Genomic DNA, 24,437 nt, shown 5'->3' on the forward strand with positions numbered 1-24,437 from the left:
CCATAGAACACTGTGAGACAAACCTTCATGCTTATCACAGAACCGACCCTAGAACAGTACATGAGCATGAAAACAGTTTCTAAAAACCAACAACAAACCCCACCCTAAAAGCCACTTATCCCAAAACACACCCACCTTCTGCAGCACTCAAAACTGAGAGAAGCCACTGTTGTTCCAATTCAGATAAAGGCAGCATTGAAGAACAGGGTTTATTCCACACTTCCATACCCCATCTGCAGAATCTGGGCATGGCAGAACTTCCTCACACCATCAGATCTGAGCTGTGGCTCAAGTGCTTCAGCACAGGCACACCCACACACTGCAGACACAGCACCCAGGGCTCACCAGCTTTCAGTGAACCCACACAGAGCAAGAGCAGGTATTTTGGTACATCTACTCACAAACAGCCTAAACCAAAACCACCACTTGTCAGCTTTGAAATGCACCTATAGAAACAATGTCACAGATCTGAAAAAATACACCTTATCAGGCAATTTGGCTGTTTGGTCTCAGGCTGGTGGTACAGCAACTTAACTATTAGTATAACAAACAATTTGGTTATTAAGAACAGCACCAGTCCACTTCCTTAGAAAATCTAAATTTTTTATTATACATACTGTATTACACTGAAAATACGTACCCAAAGACAGAATATTTTGAATTTACATCTGTACAAAAAAAAAAAAAACCAAAAACAAAACAAAACAAACAAAAACCAATAGAAAACATACGGGCTATGCTATAGATGTGACATTTTACAAAATGACAGTTTTTGTTAAAGGCACCAGATTCCCAGAGGGCTCTGGCTTAACATTTTTTCGTCTTTTTTTTCCCAGTCAGATCTTACTATGAAAATGTGATTCACTCTTAAACCATGTGATCTCAAAGTCTCAAGATTCTTTTAAACAAGTGGTCTGCACTTTGACACAACCTAGTAAGAGAAGTGACCAATTCCACATGGAGATGTCAAGCAACTACCAAAGGCCCCTCCCCACTGTATCCAGGATCCTATGGTATTGAACTGAAACACTGAAACATTAAATAGCAAAATCAGCACTGAAAATCAAGTTAGCCCACAAAATACCAGCCCAATACTAGAGTGTTGACTGTACTAAGCCTAGACTGGTTTGTATGGCAGTAACTACAAAGCATTAGAGTAGCAAAAGAATGAACAGAAAGATGGGATCTGTGATCAGAACTCTTGCTCAGCATCCTTCTTGGGCTCCCTTTCTTCATTACACTAATTTCACTCCTTGTGGTCCTCACAGCACACATGGAAGAAAATGGAGCCTTCAGAAACCTAGCACTTACTATAGGGCAAGTTTTTGAAGAATCCTGGGTAAGATGAATGTGCTCTTTCTCCCCTAAAAACAAAGTTTGGACAGGACAGAGAAAACAACAAGCCACTTTCACTGCTTCTTTCTCCAGAATTTCACACTCAAATCAAAGAAGCTAATTCATACTATGCCTAGGCTTGCACAGACAGGGGCTTCTCTACAAGCAAGGGCAAGAGAGACTGGGACATCCCCCTTGATGAGGTGTAGTTCAAACTCAAAGTTCTAAAGTTTGGGCTTGCTATTTCCTAAAACTTCATGCTTGAATAAAGAGATGAGGGAAAGGACAAAAGCAAAGCTTTAAGGAAACTCTGAATTACTTCTCTGGTCAACTCAGTACATCTGCAAGTCATTCTAGAGTAAAGAAATGCTTTTGTTTAACCTTACAGCACACACTGAGCCTCACTTACATCCAAGTGACTGAATATTCAAGACAAAAAATGTCAAGTTCAAGGTCAGATTTTGTTCTGTATGTAACAATTCCAAGATACTGGAATTTTCAATATTGAAGTTGCCCTTTCTGATTTGTCTGGCATTATTCCTACTTTCAAAACACAAATTTGATTTTATCATCCACTGAACCAAAGAACTCCATGTAGTTTTACTTCTTACTGCATCATTTTAACAATGTTGCAAAAACTTCCCTTTCTCTAGGCATTTAAACACTTCCCAGATTCACGGATCAAATTGAAGTAATGCTCTGGTATTGAGGGTCATAGAATGACTTTAAAAAATAATTTATTTTTGCAGTGTTAAATTGCCTCATCCTACTGATTTAACGGAAATAAAAATATACTCTAGTTCTACTTATAATTTCCATTTATTGCCTATGACTGACTTCAGACAAACAGGCCTGGAGACCAACTGCATTATGCAGCAATTACAAACAGCAGCATGGTTAAGCTTCCTACATACTACTGCACTCAAATGACTCCACTGCATTCTAGAGGGCTTCTTGAAGAGCAGAGGGACAGCTAGCTCCACCCAAAGCACAGGTCTGAAATGCAAACTTCTCTGGACCCAGAAAGTTTAGTGAGGGACCACCACTAATCTCAAGCAAGCCAAAAGAGCCACCACACAGCAGCTCCTGACCACGACTGAACTGCAGAGGTCTTGCACCAACAGTTTACAATGACAGTGCACACCCCTCAAGCCAGCCAATTTGCACATTCTTAGCAACTGTATCGGATATTTGCAGCTGATCTAGCAAGCAGAACAGTTAAGACAGAAGCATCATACATGTTTACAGAAAACTGGTCATCACAAGTGACTTTAAAGTCTGAATGCAGACAACAAAAGGAATGTCACTTTTCTTTAAACCTTTCTTCCAAAAGATGAATACTTTCATATCCTATCATTAGCCCTCACTGTGTAACACTCTAAAACCAAATAAGTTGTAACCATAACACATTCTACTAAACTCCTAAAAACTAAAACTCACTACTCACTCTCACTTGTCAAGCTGCTTTCTAGCTGTTTAAAAAGAAAAGTTGGAATCGAAATTACAATCTACATTGTTTCAGAAATGGATAACTCTGGGGAGGACAGCCCGATGTGACAGTTATATGTGAGTAACCTTCACACTAAAACATGCACAACACTCTGTAACAGCAGCACTTACCATCAAATACGCTGCCCGTTACAGGAGCTAGAACATTCTTGTATTTGCTTAAATAAAATTAAGGAATCTATACTTTTGGTCACATCTTAAAACACTGTAGAATACAGGGCATTTTTAAAAAATATTATTTATAATTGCCCTGTCCTGTTGGGTAGTTTGATTGAAAAACTAAGGTTAAAATGTAATAAAAATTCCCCCCCCACCCCACCCCAAAAGACTCTAATCAAACATCTAAATGTCTTTATTAGTATACAAGTGTACTATGGGATTTGGTCTGGTTTTTTTCCCAGAAAAAAAAAGAACAAATAAAAAGCCTCATTTTATCCTAAAAGTTCTATTTCAACACGAACCTTTAAGTCAGCCCAAGGTACCTCCTCAACACCACTCTGCTACTCATCTTTGCATTTCCTCCTTCAAGGCAGCATTCCCAACCAAGCACAGCTCTATACACAAGTACTGGCAGAAACCAGACACTGAATCCAAGACTCCTTCAAATGATGAAGCCAAGTCTCCCAAGAAGGAATCCTGACTTATGTACATAAATCCTCTCAGTAAATGCCAGCTTTGTTTGTACTATTAAAGCCAGATTACACCAGTGGTATGAACACAGTTATAAAGATAAAAATGTGCTTCTACTAGCAGGGGACAAGTACAAGGCACATTTATATGCCAGTATAATTGTGGTCACATTAGCAATTATACTGATAAAACTACACTGGTAAGAATCACACCTACATTCAAAACTTTTTGGGTCAGAGCTCGGCAATCAAACACTTGATGACTGCTCAATCAAACATACAGTGCCTCAAGACAACAAAACCACTCAGACATATCTCAACCATTTCTAGGGCCATTTTAAATTAAGTTCCAATTGGTTTTGAGATGTAGTTGCTTCCCTTCCTCCAGGTAAGTTATGCTGTGCAAAGGGCTTGTTATGCAAGAGCCACAGATCAACTTCTACCCCAAGACTCCTATGGCAAGAAACTATCACTTCCAGGCAGCGACAAGCCACAGTTACCTTTATAATTTTGGGGTTTTTTTCTTCAGGAAGTTACAATACTCAGTTTCTGTCTCTCTCAAATAATGCCAAATATAGATTAACTTATGCTGGGCATGTACATTGACAATATAAAGAGTTAACAAAGCTGCTCAATCTCATCCTGTGACCCAAGCACAAATAAGCTAAACATACAGTGGGTACCTTTAGACACAGACATCTACCACCTGCAATAGTTATACTGCAGCTGAAATAGAAAATTATCAAGCACCGACCTGTGGTGATTCAAACATCCATTCTTATGACAGAACTCATGTTGCCAAAGAAAATGTTTTTTTACAATAAAGATCTGTGCCCTCAGTTAACAGTAAACCGTGAGTGACTGTGCAGTAGTCTTCTCTTCTTGTTCTTAGCAGTAAACTGCTCTCATCTGTAACCTTTCAGCTGTGATCACCTTTTTCAGCATCCTGAACTGCAGGAAAACAAAAACACACCAACAATGTTCCCCTACCCAAGATCATCTTTCCCTCTCCCAAGATTAATGGAAAAAAAAAAAAAAATAAAGCGAGTTTGACACCATCATCTTCTGTGTTCACTGAGCTCAGTTTGGTTGAAGAGCACAGCTTCTACTGTGGAGGGTAATAAGAAATGTACACATGAATGCCATTTTGTACAGTTGACATACTCTATGAGCTGGTTGACTCTAAGCTTGATTTGGTCCAGTCTGCTGCTGCTGCATCTCTTAGGAAACATTAGTTATAGGTTTGTACTTCTTGAATCTGGTCCATTCACCAGTAGCATAGTTCATTTCAAAGACTGTGTCAACCAACATAGTGGTGCTGCCCGTGCCATCTGCCTTTGGTAAATCTTCTGTATGTTCACTGAGTTTAATTTGGATGATGTCACCTTGCTCTTGGCAAGGATTCTCTGCAGAAACAAATTAAAAAGCATATTATACATTTCATCAGTATATTAAACAATATAGGGGGTTCTTATGCTGAAAAAAACCAAAACAAAACACAAACAACTCTCAAACCCAAACCTGAACAAACCACATTTTCCTCCCTCCATTCCCTCCATTCCTCTCTCCATTCCCGAGACTGAATTTTAAAAATAACAAAACCAGACCCCAAAAGATGAAGATCAAGGCTAAAGTAATTGAAAGAACAATGGAAGAGGGACTAAAGCCTGCCAATGTAATTGCTTTGCCTCAAGAGTCAGAAGAGAAGCTTATATTTTAAATGGAGTTGGTAAACTTGAACTACCAGAGTTACTTTACTTGGAGACAGTTGTAGTTAAATGCCTCAAGAATTTTTAGCTGTTAAGGAAACTCAAAAAGCTTCACTGAAACCACTTGTCCCAGACTCATTTCTATGCCAGTAGAAGTTTTAAATGTTACACTTCAAGGTACCAGAATGATGCTCAAGAATATCAGCTGGCAGTTACTTATCCAACCTTCAGAAAGTGCTGACATGATTACTGAAGGAATTCATATTAATATATACTTTACTATATACATATAAGTTAACCTATATCACACACACTTCCAAAATAATATTTTACCTTGCATTAGAAAAAGCTATTAATGTAGATATTAAAGTACAGCCTCCTACTGCAATTTAAAGTAGCACTGAGTACTGAAAACACCATCATTAACACAAGAGGCACCAAATTTAAATCACCACAGTAACTCTGCTCATCCTCACCAGTGTATTGCATTACTCCAAATGCATGAGCTACACTTAGGCTGCAGGACTCTGGTGATAAGAGCCCCCAAACACCAAATTAGAAATCAGAGCTAGTGCAGATGATGGAGTTCACTTAGGGACTCTTAAGCCCCTTCTCATCTTACATCCAATAATCTTCTAGGTAAAAGAGCTTTGGTCTATCAAGGCCAATCCATAACAGGATCTAGCAATGAGACAGCTTATCTCCCTGTGATTCACAGCACCAGTTGTTATCTAAAGTCTCTGAGGTAACAGTTGCCAGTTTCTACAGCAAGGAATTGGCAAAGAGGTACTGTACTACCCGACTGGTACATCAACTGGCCACAAAAGAATTTACTTTCCTTGTTCCTCTGACAGAGCAGTACCACCCAACCACTTTGTTTCCACTGCTTACCAGCTGCCTTGTTTCTCTTCAACCCTAAGCCATGCTTCTACAGTGAGTTCAGTTATATTGTGGTCAGCAGCTTTTCTGATAGACTAGCTGTCTTTGTGGAAATGGACCCAAAAGACCCATTTCCATATAGTTTGAACTATAATTCATAAAATTATGTAGAGTCAAGTGTAAAACAAAGTCTAGCACATACCAACAAAGCTAAAGCAATGCACTCTCATGCAGATTTGGAAATGCTGGGCTGTATTTCAGATTTGTGTATTCAGAAGCAAGCTAAATTAATACCAATACATACCTCTGGATCCTGCCATGAATCCAAGAATAAGAGCCTTTTCTGGCCTTGTAACTTTGTTTGCAGTCTTGAACATTTCCTGTGCAGCATACATTTGCTCCCTCTGTAACAGACACAACAAAATCAATTCAGTTGAGAAAAACTCTGCCCACAGATGAGCATAAAAGAATAAGGAGAAAGTCTGTAGGACCTACAAAAACCTAACAAAAAAGGCATCTTAACCTCAAGGCTTCCCCTCTGCAATACTTACACCTAACATGCACAGCAGTGATAACTGAACTCTGGACATTGAAAATAAAAACACCCCACCCTCACATAGTTGCAGAAACATGTGGGAGGGTCAATGTTTATGTTATCAATTTTGTGTCCTTTATGACATTAGGGAAAAAAGAAAATAACCCAATGATTTCTAAAAATCCAACAAACCCAGGCTTGCAATAATTTCAGAGATTTGTTTTCCTTTAATAAATGCAGTAGAGGTACTGAAAAAAGAAGTCACTCAGCGTGCTAAAGTTCAGATCTTGTAAGCCAGGCTTACAGATGTGCTTAGCAAAGTCTTCAGATCAGCTGCATCCTGAATTGAACTCCAGGCATGCACATAATATATACCAAAGTACCAGCAATAAGAAGCTTCAAGATATATACCCACTCTCAGGCTTTGAAAAATGTGTAATGGGAGGATGGGGTGGATAAGAAATAAAATCTTTTACCTTGAAAGAATCTATTGATGTATTTTCTCCCACTACAGCAATGTCAGGACAATTTTAAGCAATTTATATTATGTGCAATTGGCTGGGCAATTTCTGCTGGAAATACACCTTTCTCCCAAAATTCTTTATAATGGGCAACACATTATTTTACATAACAAACAGCATGACATCCTACTGCAACATTAACACTGCACAACTAAAAATGTTGTGAATAACATTCAGAGAGCAATGCTAAACCACAAAGTATTTTTGTAGTCTTTGGTTATAAAAAAAAGCAGCCTCAACCACTCCATGATCCAAAGACCAAGAAATGTCTATACAAAAATGAGATCCAATCCACATCAAAACCATCAGCCAAAAAGAACCTGTTTTCACTTACTGTGAGAGAGAGGCTTTTCTTGGGTGGTGGCTGTTGCTGAGTTTGGGGGGCCACTTGTGGTGCCTGTGCTGCTGGGGAGATGGCAGGAGGTGTGGTGGGTGTTAGGGGTGAGGTAGGTGTAGCTGCAGGGGGATTAGAGTTACTGTTGTACATGGGTGTTCTTTGTTTGAACTGTGCAGGGAGAGTTGTAGTAGCATTTGGAGTTGCAGGCTCTTCAGTCTGTCTGTTGGTCTGCAAGGCCTCTCGTGCAGAGCCAGCTGCAAAAATCAGTCAGGATAATTAAAAACATTATTATCCACAAATAGGGATTAGCATCACCAGTAGACTTTAAAGAAAACTAAAACCTCTGATGATTCCATTTTGGCACCACAATTCAATATGCCATCTAATATCCATATGAAAAAGAGTTAATGCTCTTTCCACTACAATTATCTTTAGAAATAATTAGACAACAGAGTAACTAGCTGTTCAATATGGATATACTATATTTAGCATCAAATTTTATATTTAATATGTTTAATCAATATACAATTTATTAAATTAAAACTGCTATACTTACTTTTCAGTTTATATAGCTATAACAATTGTATTCTGATCTTACTAGGATTGTTGCTGTACTATTACATAGAGCAAGTCCAAAGATATTTCATGAGTTTTTACCTAATGTAGTGGCAACTTTCAAAGCAAGTGCCATTATGATACTGAAAATACAAATTTACTTTAATAGATGTCAGAACCAAATGCAGTCTTCATAAATCACTCATTATTTAATCACTAACCACTAGAAGTTAAAACCCCAAAACTTTGACAAGGCCTAACTCTGTTCTTTCTCAAAGCTGATCCAATCACCTGCAAAAAGGAAGTTATACTATTCCAAACCTGGCTGCAGTTGGAGGCAACTCATGAAATCACAGCAGCTTGACCACACAAGTTACCATCTGTCCAGCCAGCAGTAATTAATCAGTGAACACTCTTATCTATGTTCTTTTGCAGCTTTTGGACACAGGCACAGCTGCTTAAGCAGCATCCACAAACCTCATGAGGTTTAAGCTGACCTGTTTACACTGTGCTCACAGCAGACTAAAGGCAGATACAGATCAGAGCTACACTGATGCCTTTCAGATCAGATTTTAGGAAATGAGATGTCTGTAGTTCTCCACCTTGGCATAGCCATGGCAATGGCTTTAGCAATACTGGTATTTTTAGTAGATGTGGAACAATTGAGAGGATAAACATTTACAACTATGAGCTATTCCTTATTCTTGTACAAGTTTCATTACTGGCTTAGTCTTTTGTTAGAATGACTTTCATAAAGTAAAGTCTTAATTATCCAACCTCAGATTATATGAGGCCAGATGTGTGGATCATCTGTGTGCATCTTATATGAAGTAATAAGTTTTATGTTTCTGGTTCATAAGAAAAGCTAAATACTCCATACTCCTAAAGGAAACAGTAAAGAATAGAGATTTTTAAACTAGACTATTCCTGCTGTTGAACACAATGGCAGCACTCTGGAAAATAGTACTATAGCTGCTGACACACTGATGTGTTCTTGGCTGTATTCCTTCTGGAGATGCCAATTTTCTGCCAGACAAAAGATGTGCATGGACCTTCAGAAAGATTCTGAACTGTTCTGAGGCCAAATGAAATGACTGGGTTTTGTATATGCAGTTTTCTATAGTGCCCAAAATGCCACAGCTCACAAGCAAAAGTAAAAATAAAGAATTGAACTGAAATGTTGGTTCTCTGTTAACGAATAGATCTGGTCATGAATCTAAGTCATGCACATCTGTTAGCACAAACTGATACATTTGTTTAAAGACTTCACACACAGTAGAAAAATAAAAATAAAATCAAGTTGGCTAAAATAAAAAAGTGTAAGAAAATGTGTAAGAAAAAAGGTATTTTTCCTACTGCCAATTTTCTGGAATTAAAAATAACATCACTTTTCAAAATATGCAGGAGGTCAGCTATTACCTTTATTATACAAAGGTAGAAGAAAAATGGATGGCTTAATCCCAAACTGTGTGAAAGGCAATATGCACTTGCCTCTAGAAATAAAACTGACATCTGAAAGCAACTGCTTTGTACATGCTAGCATATGTGTGCATGGAATATACATTTCAGACATAGTAATTTCTCTCTGGGGATTACAAAAGCTGGGTTTTCTATTACTGTGTAAGAAAACAAAACAGGAAATTGTTTCACTTACTTGACTTAAGCAGCAGTCACACTAAAAATTTAGAGCCAACAATTATTTTCTTTACTTAGGTTAAATGCTATGTCTGGTTTCTTCAAACTCAAAGGCTGAAGCCTTGCAATGGATTTTATATTGCCAAGGTGGAGTTTCACTCAAGTTGAGGGACAGTAGGTTTATAACTGAAAGAGCAGCCAAACAGTAGAACTGTACTGAGTTGGAGTTAACAGGTCCCAAGAGCAAAGAAGTGTCTGTTACCTGGCTGTGTTTCAGAGCTTGGGATATAGGAGGAAGATGGCACCACACTGGGAGTAGCAGGTAGATAACTCGTAGAAGGTAGCGCAGGCTCATTGTTCAACGAGCCCAGTTTCTACAGAACAGAAAAGAAAGCATTAAAGCCACACTGCAAGCATGCTCTTTCTGCATTTTAAAGAAGACCTCAACATTCATTTTTCTAAGATATCCTTTTAGGAACTTAACTGCAGATTCCTCTGTTAGGAGTCCTACCTAACAACCTGTTCAACACTAACTTTCTACTTCAAACATTAGAAATTTATGCTGATGGCACTCTGTCCAGAATTACACTCTAGGATTAAGGGATCTGCAAGAGGAAACATGCTCTTCCACCATTACCTAGCAGAACCATGTTAATCCATGGGCATAAGGCCTACTAGGGTATCACCCAGGAGAACACTAAGGCCTCTGGGACACAGGCAAGCAGAAGGCAGCACTAACAGCACAGGCAGTCAACACCAACATGACCGATGCTATCTAGGATGATGGGGCCACAGAAAAAGTCTCATTTTGTATTTGATTAAACATGAGACTGCATACACAGCACAAAGACAGCAGCATGGTTGATGATTTCACTGCCTGATGCAGCCTTGTGAACCTAAGGGGGTGAGAGAGGAAAGAAGTTTTGGGGTGGAATAAGTCTAACAAACAAATAATTTAAAATATAGACAACTTGTAAAATGTGGAACTTGCTAAAACATTCTCTTAGCATTCTGCAGAAAGAGACAATGACCTTCACTCCTGACTCTGACCTACCAAGACCTGCCTGTGTGTTAGCCTTGGCTTGTCACACCTACCCAACAGACAGTCTCTCACCCAAAAGCAGGGGCAGGGCATAACATTCTTGTAGAACCTACATCCTGACTGAGAAAACAAAGCTGCACCATGGTTTCTAATATGCTGTTTCTGAAACAGGAGGAAAAAAGCCTATATATGACTTGTTCTCCATCTCCCTGACTGAACAACTTCTAGCAATTTGCTTTCTCTTTGGTAAAAATATAATAGAATTTTGAAAAAATATGTAAAAAATTTTACATAAAGAGACATATTTCAACAAGTGAGTAAAATACCATTACAGTGTTTAAGTGGATAGCACACATCAATACTATCTTTTTTTTTATGACTGGTTGTTTTTTGTTTGATTGATTTTGTTTGGTTTTACCTGTGTAGATACAAGGCCAGCAGCATAATCTGGAGTAGCATTTTCTACTACTGTTTCTTCTTTGGCTTGCTTTTCCACAACTTCCGTATCTATTGCATAAAAAGAGAAGTGAGTCCAGAATTTTTTTCAGAAATATTGAACATACTTTTTAAACAAAGATATAAAATGCATTTCTCAAAGTATGCTAAAACATGGTTGAAGAGGTATATACTGAAATATATACAGTAATCTCCAAACAGTTTCATTATGAACCCAATAATGAACTGAATCACAGTGTACAGGATACAGTAACTGAGAAACCTGATACTACAAAGCATGAGATCCCAAGCAACATTTTAATTGCAATTATGGTTTTGTTCTGCAGTGGTATTCTTTTTTTGTGACAAACACAAAAAAAGTTGTTTTGGGATAAATATTCTGCATAGTGTATCTTCTTGATATGGTTAAGTAGGGCACTGCCCTGTCACTTGCCTTAAAAGCAGTGGACCAGATATTATTCATTGGCTAAGATCTCACAGTCAAAATTTAGGAGTGCTATAAATTTTTTCAACATTACTTTCACGTAATTTACATGGCTATACAGCCAGTAGAAGTGAGCACATGAAAATAACTCAGAAAAATTCCAGTACTGAAGCTACTCACACAGCTATAGGCTGCCCAAGGTGAAACTGAGCAGCTCAATTCTTTCTTAAGATTGAGTTATATTACCTAGGCCAAGGCAATATGAATAGGAGCACTGAAACGAGTGAAAATTTTCCCTTAAAACCTGTTTGGGTTGGTTGGTATCACATCCCCTCATTTTTCAAAGTTTAGCTCAGGCTAAGATTTAGCAAATTAAGAACAAAATGGTACTACAAATCTTGACCATATTTGCAGGTGTACTGACAGCCTTTGTAAGTAGAATGCTGTACCAACCTAATGTCTTTCTTCTTCTCTTTGCTTCACGGCCAGCTCCTACCATATCCAGCTCAGAGATATCTAGAAGCTAAAAAGACAGACCACAGAGAACTTAATAATCATTGTTAAATGTATGTAGTTTATCTCTAAATATCATCCTAAGTTTTTTCCCTTTAATATATTGATTCAAAGCAGCAGCAGAAACTCACTTCAGGTGAGAGAAGAGAGCTGAGCAGAGAAACAAGGAGTGCACCTACCTTTACCCCTCTTTCTTTGCGCAGAGGTGTTCTTGAAGGAGGAATAGGAGTTCTGTTTCCAGAAGGACTGAAAACACTGGGTGCTGAAGTACTCCTGAATGGAGCTTGTTTTGGTATTCCTTTCAGTGGTGCTTAGGGAAGAGCAAAGAAAACAACAACTGAAATATGTGTTTAACTGGTTATGAAAAATGCTTCAGCAAGTTCTTCAGCTCTTCCCCTTCTTAATGCATACAGTACCTCCCCTTTAAAACATTTATAATGTGAAACTGGCTATTGCACTACATGTTCCTCAAAGGTCAGATTAGGTTACTCTTCAAAAAAGGAGTAACAGCCAATGCTTGCAACCCCATTCTACATGAAGTAATGAAAAAGGTGCACTGCTAACAAAATCTACTTTTCCTATACACACAAATGCTTTCCTTACTTGTAAAAGATAAACTCTGAACATGTAAAACAGTATAGAACATAAATCTTTTGAATCCAATTATTGCCAAAGTTGCTCTTTGATTTCTAATTATTTGTTAAAACTGTATTTAACCAAAAGTCTTAGCCAAGCTTTTGCAGGGCTAAGGGCTCGTGATCTACTGCAAAGGCAAGTTACTGCCTCACACAGGGTATGAAATTCTAGAACTGCTGTTTGCCCAAGGAGGGCCCAGTCTGGGTCTATGGTGCAAACAGAACACCTGATGTCTCAATACTCAGGAGCATCAGCTACACCTGTAAGCATCTGTTTCCTCCCAACTCCATGCTGCTGCCCCTCTACCTCACACTTAATGCTACCACTTAATGCTACACAGCAATCTTTTGACTATTAAGAAATGGGATACATATACAGATCTATCAAGTCTTTGAGCTTCCTGACAATCTCATTATATACCCTGTAAGCTGAAGATAAACAGAGAACTTCAGTTTCAGCTTAGAGACTCTGTATCCCTCTAAATGTTGTACTGAAAATGTTTTCACCACATGACAATGCTCTGACCCATGTGAGTACCTTTCAGCAAAGGTGTGCTGAGGGCAAACATCAGCAGGCCCCCAACTCCTGATTCTAGAGGCCACCTAGCTCCAAAGGCCAGATCTAAGAACTGGCTCTAGTAATTCAACAGCTACACAGAATGCTAAGAACTAACAGTCCTTTCCTGTAATTTTTAGTTCAAATTACAGCCAGACCTTCTGCATTTTCTGCATGACTGTGAGGCCAAACTTCAGCCCTCAAAGCCACATCTTAAACAGCATCAACACAAAGCACGTCACAGCTTCCAGCCACAACACCAAGAAATCACTCAAAGGTTCACACCTCAGCATCACTGGTGGCCAGGAAAGTTACACCTGTGCAGTGACTTAAGAGTATTTACCTAATTTTAAAACCTCTTCTCACATCTTATTTGAAAAATTCAAGCAGCTCAGGAACTTCAGCAAACAGCTGAAATCCATTAATACAAAGCTGAAGGATCATTCTACAGGTTTGCCATGTAGAAGTCACTGCTCAGCCTTGGCTGCAGAGAACACACTCCTTTCTTCTTTCTCCAGACAGAATTATACAAATACAATATAGTTTCAGTTTACTTCACATTATTTCAAAGGGCACAGCAGCTTACTGTGATCCACTCTGCTCCCTTTAGAGCAACATGGCTTAGTCAGGAGTTATTCCTGGAGTGATGCAAATTAAATTCCTATCAAAGTCTATAGGCATGATCTAGCTGCATACAGTTTAGAAGCATGGCAGATATACTTGCCATTTAAAAAACCCCCACACTGTTGTTCTTTCTGACAAGACATATCAGAAATATTTCAATATCGGGAGAGAGGGAGGCAGAAAGGGATAAATCCTTTGCTTCAAAAAAAATTTAAGCTTTTGTAAAAAACAGATGGTAATTATATTCTTCATCAAGGCCACTTTATCAGGTTTTCTTTCTGAGAATTTATGAAATGAGCCATACTTGTTGTATCTATCTTCTTGACCAGTCCCCTGCCTTTGGCATGGAAAGGCACTCCTGCAGTCTTCTTGAGCTGTTGAGCAGTTTCTGTTGCTAAAAGGAAAAATGGCTTTAGTTATTACAGAACCTGTGCTGAAAATATACAACACATTGCCTCTTACATAAAATGTTATTAACTAATTCATAAAGAGATATGAATAGCAACAAAGAATTACATTTTAATTAAAGACTCAGGTCATTTATATGAAGCAAGCACAGTATTTGGAGAAAATGCAGTATCAATATACTTATGCAGTGGACAAGGTGGCCTAAGCTAAAAGAAATCACCAGAATAGACAATTTGCTCAATAAAAATTTAAACAACTTTTTAAAGTTATATGACATATTAAGAAAAGTTACAAATTTTGTATTTAACCAGATCAACTCAAATTACATGCAAGAAAGTAGCAAGCTGCTGCAACAGAACAGCAGCTGCAGTAAACTATTTTAAGATACTTCCTTCAACCAGATACCAATACACACATGTACACATATGCTGCATTTTATTAAGGGAAAATCCTCTTGTTTTTTACACCCTATACAGCTATACTGAGTGAAAGAAAGCATTAATTAGCAGCTCTTGCTCTCTGCTCCAAAAGCACATGGCAAAACAAAACTGTTCTCATTTTATTTTTGTTTCAGGAGCTTTAACCTAAGCTGCCAGAAGTCTTCCCAACTGACTGTTACAAATACCCAGGAGAGAACCTATCTGTCCTTTATGAAGCTACAGCTCTCTGTATGCCTTGAAATCTGAACAGCATTTAAGATTAGCATTTTAATGCAATCCTGGTTGGAATGACTTGCACCTGCTCTTCCACTCATCAGTACATCCTCATCCAGGAAAGCTCTAGTAGCAGAAAATTTGAATGTGTATCATCATTCTGGAGAACAAGACTGAATATACTAATATAAATTTTCCTTTCACCACTTAATTTGTACACAATCTTAATTCTACTTACACTTCTGCAAGAGTTCAGCTCTGAGAGTGGCACTTTTAGGTTTCCTTTTCAGCTGAAAATGTTTCACTGGGGGAGTAAGTGGCCCAGCTAGTGTTGTCAAGGCATTTTTGTTTAAGTATTGGCATTCCAACGGCAACATAGCTGAAGTTTCACATTCACTAACTGCATAAAAAGTTAACACAGTACACAGGGTATTAGCACCTCTTTGACAGCTAATGACAAAACATTTCACAACTAGATTGTACAGGTGGTTTTAAATTTTAGATTACTTATATAAACACCAAGAGTAATTTAGTTCCAATTATTACACAATACATAACCAGTTATTAGTATGTTTGTTTTTCCCATCAGCTTTGCAAAAGCTTCCATTTTAATTATACCTAGTCAAATTATAGGTATCTTATATATGCTACAATTGTAAAAAAAAAAAAAAAAAAAATTGAATTCTCAGATTCCTTAAAAATTACACATGAAAACCAAACTACTGAATGAAAATCCAAATCACAAGTGCAGCCAGACAAATCATCATTTGTTTATAGAAAGAAAACAAAGTGTTTCCACCTCCAAGTCATTTAATTATTGTTCTGCTGCAACCTCCAGCCCCAGATGGTGTTTGTCCATGAATGCCCGAGGGCTTTTTCTAGACAATGTGCTAAGATAAACCCAGTGAAGTGGGAGTAGTTTTGCATCACCATTTACTGTTTGAAGCAGCAACTGTGCAAGTGCCTGACCCCGTGTATTTTCAGCTGCTGGGCAATCTGTAGCTACTTGGCCACCAGCAGCACAACTCTTCCCAGGATCAGTCTCCCTGCAGCACCTTTCACCTGCTGTCCAGGCACTTCCAGCAGAGGCAGCTGTGGTGCTTCCACACCAGACAGAGACTTGCTGTCATCTTGGGTACCACAAATGGGGACAGAACAACACAGAAAAAGGCTCTACTGACTAAGCTGCAGCACAGCTGTCTGTGGTACTAATGAATCCACACAAACTTTTGTGCTGCCCTTCACATTCCAGGCAATAACTGACATTAAATTCTGATGATATGTGAAAAGACAATTTAAGAAGGTACCATTCCTCAAATACCATAGTTCCCAGTCCAGTAACATTCCAGGTCATGAACTGTGGTAGTTCAGAGACAAGACAGTGCCTGTTCTCATACCTCTACTGTTAAAACAGTAAGGCTGCCTGTGAAATGACAGGTTATTTCTAAAAAAAGGCACCATGTCCCTGCAATTTTCACCAACAGAAAAGGCTTACCTTTCTCTCTAAGCTCTCCTAAAATATCTTGAACATTGGGATTCTGTTCTTCAAGATCAAGGTTAAGGGAGCCAGTATCTGGAAAGGATTTTAAAATATCAGCTACCATTAAGACCCAGGGGTCTGAATCCAAGGTAGCGAGCTGGATAATTTCAGTCAGTGCCCCTTTCATCTAACAAAAAAAGAAAAAGAAAATCAACCAATTGGAAACAGTTTTAAACAGATTATAGTTGGATTTATTTTAAAAACACACAAACATGCACAATGTTTTACTACTGGGGAAGGGAAGAGGGAAGCTGTTTCCACACAGTTACACATTAACTCTAGAACTAAGAGAAGAATAAACCCAGGTAATTTTTTATGCTGCTTTCAGCCAAACTAACCCAAGTTTGTTTAGAGTTTTTGGCAGCTCAAGGCTTTGTTTAGCACTAGACATTTTTACTAAAAGCAGCAGCCAAATTTTTCCCTTACTGTCTTCTCTGTTTTACACTCATACTCCCTGTGGACACACACCTTCTATTCAGTGATAGGAATATGCAAATAGAATACAATTTATTTAGAACAGGCATCTAAATGAAGATGTGTTCCTTGCCAGCCTACAGCATAATTACACAGACAGATTATAGCTGCATCATAATAGTCTTCAAAATATTATTTAAGATTAGGCCAACATAACCTAATCAATATTGTATTGTTTGACAAAAATTATGTATTATGGAAGTAAACACAGCCCTCTGACATACCAGTAACAAGTAACAAGATTTTCCATCTACCCAAAGTTTCTATAGTCAGAAAAAAAGTTATTTTTCTGTTTTGAAAAATGCAAAATAATACATGAATTAAATTAAGTTTGATTGTAACAGTATTTTTTTTTAATTACTGACCAACATATCTGTTGGCACTATGACATGAAAATCAAGGTGACTACAGTCAGGGGTTTACTTCATTCATGAGTACAAACACCCAAAGACTGAACACTCTTTTTTCCTAAGTGAATCTTCATGCAAGAGTGACAGCAGTAGCTTCAGAGAACTAAGATGTTTGAGATATTCTGTGTCTAACAAGCCACAAAATACAACAGTAAAATTACATAAAGCATTTTACCATACTCTATCTGCATTGTATTAACACTGAAGAATGTACAAGCAAGTATAAGGAAATACATAAATTTTGATTTTTCACAACCCATCTGTGGCACATATTACTTAGTTACAGCAAGAGATTAATCTTCACCTTTATGCTGTATTTCTTTCCCTTTAAATAATGTACTCTTATATGAAAACTTTTAATAAAATAAGCTTTCTGTTCCCCATTACTCTACCATCCACTTCTAAAGCTCAGAGGCAAACAAACATTGACATTTCTCAAGTCCTTTCATCCACACAATGTTATTGCCCTCTCACTTTGGAAGGGTTTACAAGTCCACTAGAGAGCCAGTTTGCCCTTTGCCCCCTACACGTTTTAAGGACTCACACATTATGTGCTTGTGAAACAAATTGCATCAGTCCATCTGACCCAAAATGAGCACCCTTGCAGGTTTAAGCTCAACCAGCTCCTTGGAGTGACTGACTGCAGCCACACAAACACCAGAATCATAAAGAGGGGAGCAGGAAGAAGACACTATATGAGCCAGTTCCCATTGATTTGCTTTGGATTAAACTGAGCAAATAACCAGGACCACACACTGTTTAATGTGCTGTCAAATTTAACCAACGTTTACCCAGTGGAAAGAATCAATTTCTGAGGTTCTAGTCTTTGCTGTTCTCCAGTGCTCATTTCCTCCTCAGTAAATGTAACCCCACCAGAACCTCCACACACGTGTCCATCTCTCTATTCTACTCCTAAACTCCTTAACTAAAATCATTTCTACAGTGGTTGAGGATGACTGTGAACACAGTCAAAGCAAAGTCCTTTGTTCTCTTATCTGTCCTAAAGGAATCAAGGTACTGATTTGCATGAAACACCTGGAAACCTAAAATATCCCAGAAGAGCTGATGAATTAATAGCTTTTACAAGCTTTTCTGTGGACATCACTAGTGCAGGTAAGTGTACACAATGTCATTGCCTTCAACAGAGCAAAGTCAGGCAATAGCTAGAGGAAAAGATGCCTCTTGCATCCTCACAATTCACCCTTCACATCTACTTCACAAAACTTCTACTTGTACCAGAAATTCACAGAGCTACATGCCTATACTATGAAAGTTCCTGCAGAACTCTGGTCTGGGCATGTTGCATCCCCTCTGCTCTCAGGGCTAAAGTTCAGGCAGTCAATTTATGCCAAAATGCAGTGCTTAACAAGCTTTTGGTCCCTCAAGAAATGAGCCCAGAAACAATTTGATTGCCTAGCACTGGACAAATAACATTATTGTAAGTCCTCATGACAAAAGGAACATGGTAGAAGAACACCATCACTATCACACACAGGGAAGCAAAGCACACTAACAAGTACTGTGAGCTAACCAGAGACCTTGCCTAAATATGGCTTTGCATTTAACAAGCCTGAATTCAAGTTTTGACACAGGTTTGTCTTCAAATGGCAATTAAAATACATGTTCCCACTTCACTGTTCAACTGGCAGCTGAAAAGAAACACTTCATTTATGGTTTGAGAATGCATGAAATGCAACTCAACAAGGTTGCAACTCCACCTGCAGTTTTCCTGTTCCTTTACAGGGCACAGCCATAATCCCAAATCCTTAATTGTCTATGATTGCAACACTGGGTCAGTAAAACTCCCATCAGCTCCAAACATCTTGTTAAGCACAAATGTAAAGATCTGATGTAACATGTTCCAGTGTCTTTCTCATCTAAAAATTAAGGATCTTAAGTATTTTTCTCAGCCTGCTAGCACACAAGAAAAAGCACAGGCCATGACTAGAAGCATCTAGCAAGTAGGACCAAGCAGGATGGGAAGTGTCTGGGAACAGAGACAAAGGCTGATTAATAATGGCTGTGCAGGAAGGACAAACAGGACTGTGGGAAGGTATAAAAAAAAAAAAAAAAAAAGAAGTGTTACTAGTAACACACAACATGACAGTTCCAAGATGATTATTTGCAAAGAATTTATTTGCTTTATATTCCGCCTAAATTAATGTGTATGACAATACTTTTAGACAACTGCATCAACAGTTGGCTAATATACTAAATGAAACTTTAATCTTTCTGAGGCTACAGAAAAGATGGTATACAATAGGGAACTGCATTATCATTATACAGCATTTTCATTAAACTAAAAGCATTGTATTGAAAACACAGTGTTAATATTTGCACAATATAAGCCCAGGATGGGTCAATACCACTACTGAATGTGGTTTGCATTTTAATCATGAAAAAGAGCTGAAGTGGCCAAGAGAAATACTAGATTAAAATACACCATTTTACATCCCAAAATAATTATGAATTCAAAGTTCAGGCCAGAAAGGTGCACAGCAGTCTGTGTGTTCTCAGTGCAGAGGGAAATGCAAGTGTCATGTCCCCTCTTACTCCTCTGTACTCATACTCCACAATTCTCACTTCCCAGCATAGATGGCTCCTGGTGCACATAAGCCAGTACAAAGAAACAGTTTTGATTTCTACTGCAATAAATGGGCAGATCCCTGCTGGGATAGGGATCTTCCTCCCCAGGTAATTCAGAGAGCACAGAAGCACAGTCCTTGCTCCAGATTGGTTGTAACATCACAGTCTACCCCCAAACAAATAAATTATATTTTGTCATAAAAAGAAAGCTTGCACTTGCCATTGTAAATCAGGTTAACAAGAATATAATATGCAAAATAAACAGAAATAACAGTTCTGCCAAATTCACAACTGAAACCCTGGTCAGCACTACACTGAGCTTTAGGCATCATTTCAAATAAGTGCAATTATCTAGAAAAAAATTAGCAGATGAAAAGCCATAAGATTCAAGAGTTTGCAAGTTCTGCACAGAGAATTATAGTGGGAAAGGAATTTTTGATAACTGCCTACAAAACACAAAATGAAAATGAGAGCCAATTATTCTTATTAGTCAGCAGGAACAAACATGCAGTAATGAGGTTCACAGCATGATAAAAATTAGGTTTATTACCTGTCCCACAAGAATATTATGAGGATTAAGTCACATATCTATACTGTATTTGGACTATTGAATGAAAACATTATGAAAATTTAAAGATTTACATGTGAGGATAAAACCACTTAAGTGAAGGACTGAGCTTTCAAGAGAGCTCACTGAAGATTCACTTGTCTAGACTGAAGCTTTCACAGAGATTTAGAAAGGACCAGGAGCAATTAAATCCCTTCTAAACCAAATATCACCAGTTTCTTTGATTCCCACATTACTTTTTATTCAAATGTCTGCTCCCAAATGGCTTCTGTGTTATTCTAAGCTTTCATGAAAATGCTACTATCAGAAAACAGAAGAAAAAATTTTGAAGAGAAAATAACCCAGTTGAATCTGTTACCTAGAGAGGGGAATATCTTTTAAAATGTAATATATCCTGTAGCTGCTGTTGAGATTCCCTAAGCTTTACAAAGCTGATGTAATACATTTTCCAATACAATTAAGCTTCCAAATGCCAGCTCGGTGCTTCTCACACATGATCAATACAGACTGGTGCATGGCATGGGAAAGGCATATGACTTTCCAAAGAAAATAATTAAGTACTCTCATAGTTAAGTTTAATCATTTTCAATAATCACTTGGGGGTGGTTTCCAAGTGACAAATTCACTTCCAGGCAGCTACAGCTACCCTGTTGTGGCAGGAAGGCACACTGCTTCCAGCACTCCCCAACACACAAGCAAAGGCTGCTGCACAGCCATTCTGCACAGAGACATATTTATCTATTTTCTGGATACTGTGTGCAAGGTACTCCATGCCAATTAAAACATTTAAATTCTTGATAATAAGTTAGATGACAAATCTGCACAAATAAAACTATCTTAGCAAACCAACCACAAATGATGAGCATCTGATAAGACAACATCCCCTTCTGTCAGCAGTTTGGTTACATCAGCTATTTTTACCATCTACAGAAGGAAGCCTGTAATGATAATAGTAGGCCTACCAGCAATGCTAAAGGTTTCTGCCTCAGGAGTTTTTCTATTTTTAAGCCTTTTTAAAAGGCCCTTTTCCCAGTTCAAGGAAAAAAAAAAATCACATGTTCCTGAAACAATTAAAGATGCTAAGGGTAGATCTCAATCAAGCATTATCAGCTTACAATGAAAACTTATGACTGAATTCACAAACTCAACCAAACTAAAAAATCCCACAATATTTTGTTAAAGCATTAATAAGAGCTTTATGTTTGGAACACAACCAATCCCTAAGTACACAGTAAAAGGCACATTGATGACTTGCTTTTCTCTACATACACTTCATCTTCACAGCTAACACAAGAACAGATCCAGGTGAGCTGCTGCCTGCCATCTTCTTGGGTTTGGTTTAAAATGTGAACATTCTTGAAGCATTTCAACAAATTATTTTCAGTTTGCACTTGAATGCTGTTCCCTTAAATAGTTGCTATGAGTGCTATTTATGAAGGTCCCTAAGCTTTTAGAAACTCTTTTCAATCTAAAAACACCACTGTTTTTCTAAACACTGCAATATTAATTTCTTCCAGGCTACTTGAATTTTCACACTAAGTTCACAAGAATTTTGCAAACTCACAAGTTCACACGAGCTCCCATCCCCCTTCCTGGCCTTGATTATTTAGTTTGTCCAGAACGTGACCCCATTTATCACACACAAGGATGACAGCTTGCTCACTGGACAGGCACTAAACATGAATATCATGTTTTAAAAATTTGCATAAACACGCTGAACAAGAATTGGTCTTTTTTTAAAGGTAGACCAGTGTAACACAGTGAAGAATCATACAGATGCATGTGGCAAGAGAAACACTGACATACACTAAATTATTGCTTAAAGGTGATGCTTGCCCGTTTTCAGACTAGAAGTGCACAAAAGCTGAGCATACAACAATCCAAGTTACATACCACACCCTGCCTGGTATATATGTATATTAAGTTTAAGAAGCAGCTGTATTTTAGCCAAGAAAAAGACTGGTGAAAGCACAGCTGAGGATACTCTACACAGGAAGGTGAAAACTAACTACACACCACTTCCATGATTATTACCAGAAAATACTACTTTACATGATGGAAATAGGAGAGGAATTCCTCCAATTGGCTGAAGAAACTTAAGATTTCCAGACATTCTCAGGCTATTGCCCCAAACAACTGTAGCTGCCTACTGGTAAGAATAAGCCAGTTGCAGATGAGGTATGGTCCAGGACCAAGTGAAAAAGCCTCCAGAGCCAGCTCAGACTCGAGCCAGCCAGTTTTTTAGCTGGGGTAGGACAACAGAGGAAAGAACCAGCTGCTCCCAGAAAGGGAAAGAGAGGCAAACAAACAGCATGGCAATTTTCCCCAAACAAGACCTGACTGCAGCAGGGTGGGGAAAAGCACTTCTCAGTGCAGACCCCAGACAGTCCACTCCCAAAGTTTCAGCACTTGCTGCTGTCCTTCCTTAAGCCGAGATGCTCGATTTGTGCCACCTCCACAGCTGCCAGTACTGAGGAAGGAGGGGAGGAAGCCGCGCACACACGACTGCTCCTCACCCATCCTGCCTCTGCCCTGGCCATCGCACAGCCACTGCCTCGGAAAAGCTCTCTTCCCTAAAAGGCACCCAAAACACAGCCCCACAAAGAGTCCCTGTGGCCACACAATAGGTTTCATGTCCAAACTGCTTTCAAAAGGCTAGTGCTAACCAGGGAATCCCAGAAGAGCAGGAAGAGGAGGAGCAGCAGCAAAGCTCCAACTCCACTGACTCCCTTATCACCGGGAATCTCGGATCTTTTCCACACACCAAGGACCGAGTCGGGAGACCTTCTTCACTTTTTCCTGCCCGTCCAAGGAGGACTGCGAGGAGAGGCGGGGATGGCTGTGGGGACCAGCCCTACCACACGCCCGTGCCCTGAGGGGCTGAGGCCGCTCGGCTTCGCCCCGCGGGCAGCCCGGGGTCCCCCCTCCCCGCAGCCTCCATGTGGAAAAAAAAAAAAAAAAAAGGCGGGCGGGGGAGGTGGTGCTGGCACTGCCCCCCCTTCTCCCCTCACGCCATCTCCGACCTGTCCCCCTCACACACACGCCCTCCCCCATTCCCTGCGACTCCCACCCGGCTCTCACCTCATCCACCGCCCGGCGGGGCAGGTGCAGCATCCCCAGGAGCAGCTTGAGCTTTACGGCCGAGGAAAGGCCGTGGAAACAGAGGCGGATGTTGTCGATGACCGAGGCCGTGAGCAGCGAGGCGATGCTCGGCGGCGCCCACAGTTCGTCCGTGGAGCCCAGTTTGTTGTGCAGCCACAGGCCGGTGTCGCTCTCCCGCATCGACGCCATCTTGGGAGCGGGGCGAAAAAAGAGGGGATTCTCGACGGGCATTTTATGAAGGCACCTAAAGGGAGGAAGGGAGGGGGTGAGGACCCCTGCGGGTCGCCGTCTTGTTCGTAAGCCAAAATGGCGGCGCCCAATGAGGTTGCGCTTGGGAAGGCGGATGCTCTGCCGTAACCTAAAATGGCGGCGCCCAGGAGGCGAAATGCAATAAGGCGCTTCTCATCTCGCGGCCAAATGCAAAATGGCGCCCGCCATAGCTTTTCGTCCGTACTGCAAGATGGCGCCGCTTCACTGTAGAGAATCTCCGCTGTCAGCCCCGGCTCATTGTCCCTCACAGTCCGCCCTGACTCCTCCTTGGCAGAAAAGGGAGGAGACCGGCCAGCGGGGCGCGGCGGGGGCAGGGCTTCCTGCCCGTGGTGGGCTGAGCCCGCGCTCTCCGGAGCACCACGTCTGCGTCCCTCACAGCCCCAAGGGCGGGTTGGCCGCTCACTGCGCGCTGCGCTGCCCGGCCCGCGTTCCCACCCAGCGCCGCGCCCTGCCGCTCATGCCCCTTTAACACGCTTTAGGGCCGGGCTGCGGCTCCCTGCGGGCTGCCGGCCCCGTGCAGAGCCGCTGGGGC

At 39.8% G+C, this 24,437-nt stretch overlaps 1 protein-coding gene across 2 annotated transcripts; it reads right to left on the reverse strand.

Moving 5' to 3' along the window:
• Positions 1-582: 582 nt before the first annotated feature.
• NELFA (negative elongation factor complex member A) lies at positions 583-24,348 on the reverse strand. Of its 2 annotated transcripts, XM_079306108.1 has the most exons (12): positions 23,994-24,313; positions 23,615-23,879; positions 16,451-16,622; positions 15,194-15,355; positions 14,199-14,288; positions 12,259-12,389; positions 12,020-12,089; positions 11,105-11,193; positions 9,907-10,018; positions 7,452-7,708; positions 6,366-6,465; positions 583-4,879 (listed from the first exon to the last, which is right to left on the reverse strand). In XM_079306108.1, the coding sequence occupies exons 2-12, from the start codon at positions 23,864-23,866 to the stop codon at positions 4,695-4,697; spliced, it is 1,620 nt and encodes a 539-aa protein (XP_079162234.1). In that variant the 5' UTR covers positions 23,867-23,879; positions 23,994-24,313; the 3' UTR covers positions 583-4,694. The 2 variants fall into 2 exon arrangements, with proteins under 2 accessions (XP_079162234.1, XP_079162233.1); XM_079306107.1 differs by having other exon boundaries at positions 23,615-24,348.
• Between the last annotated feature and the right edge of the window lie 89 nt (positions 24,349-24,437).

Source organism: Erithacus rubecula (genome assembly GCF_903797595.1).
Source record: "Erithacus rubecula genome assembly, chromosome: 5".
Lineage (NCBI taxonomy): Eukaryota > Metazoa > Chordata > Aves > Passeriformes > Muscicapidae > Erithacus > Erithacus rubecula.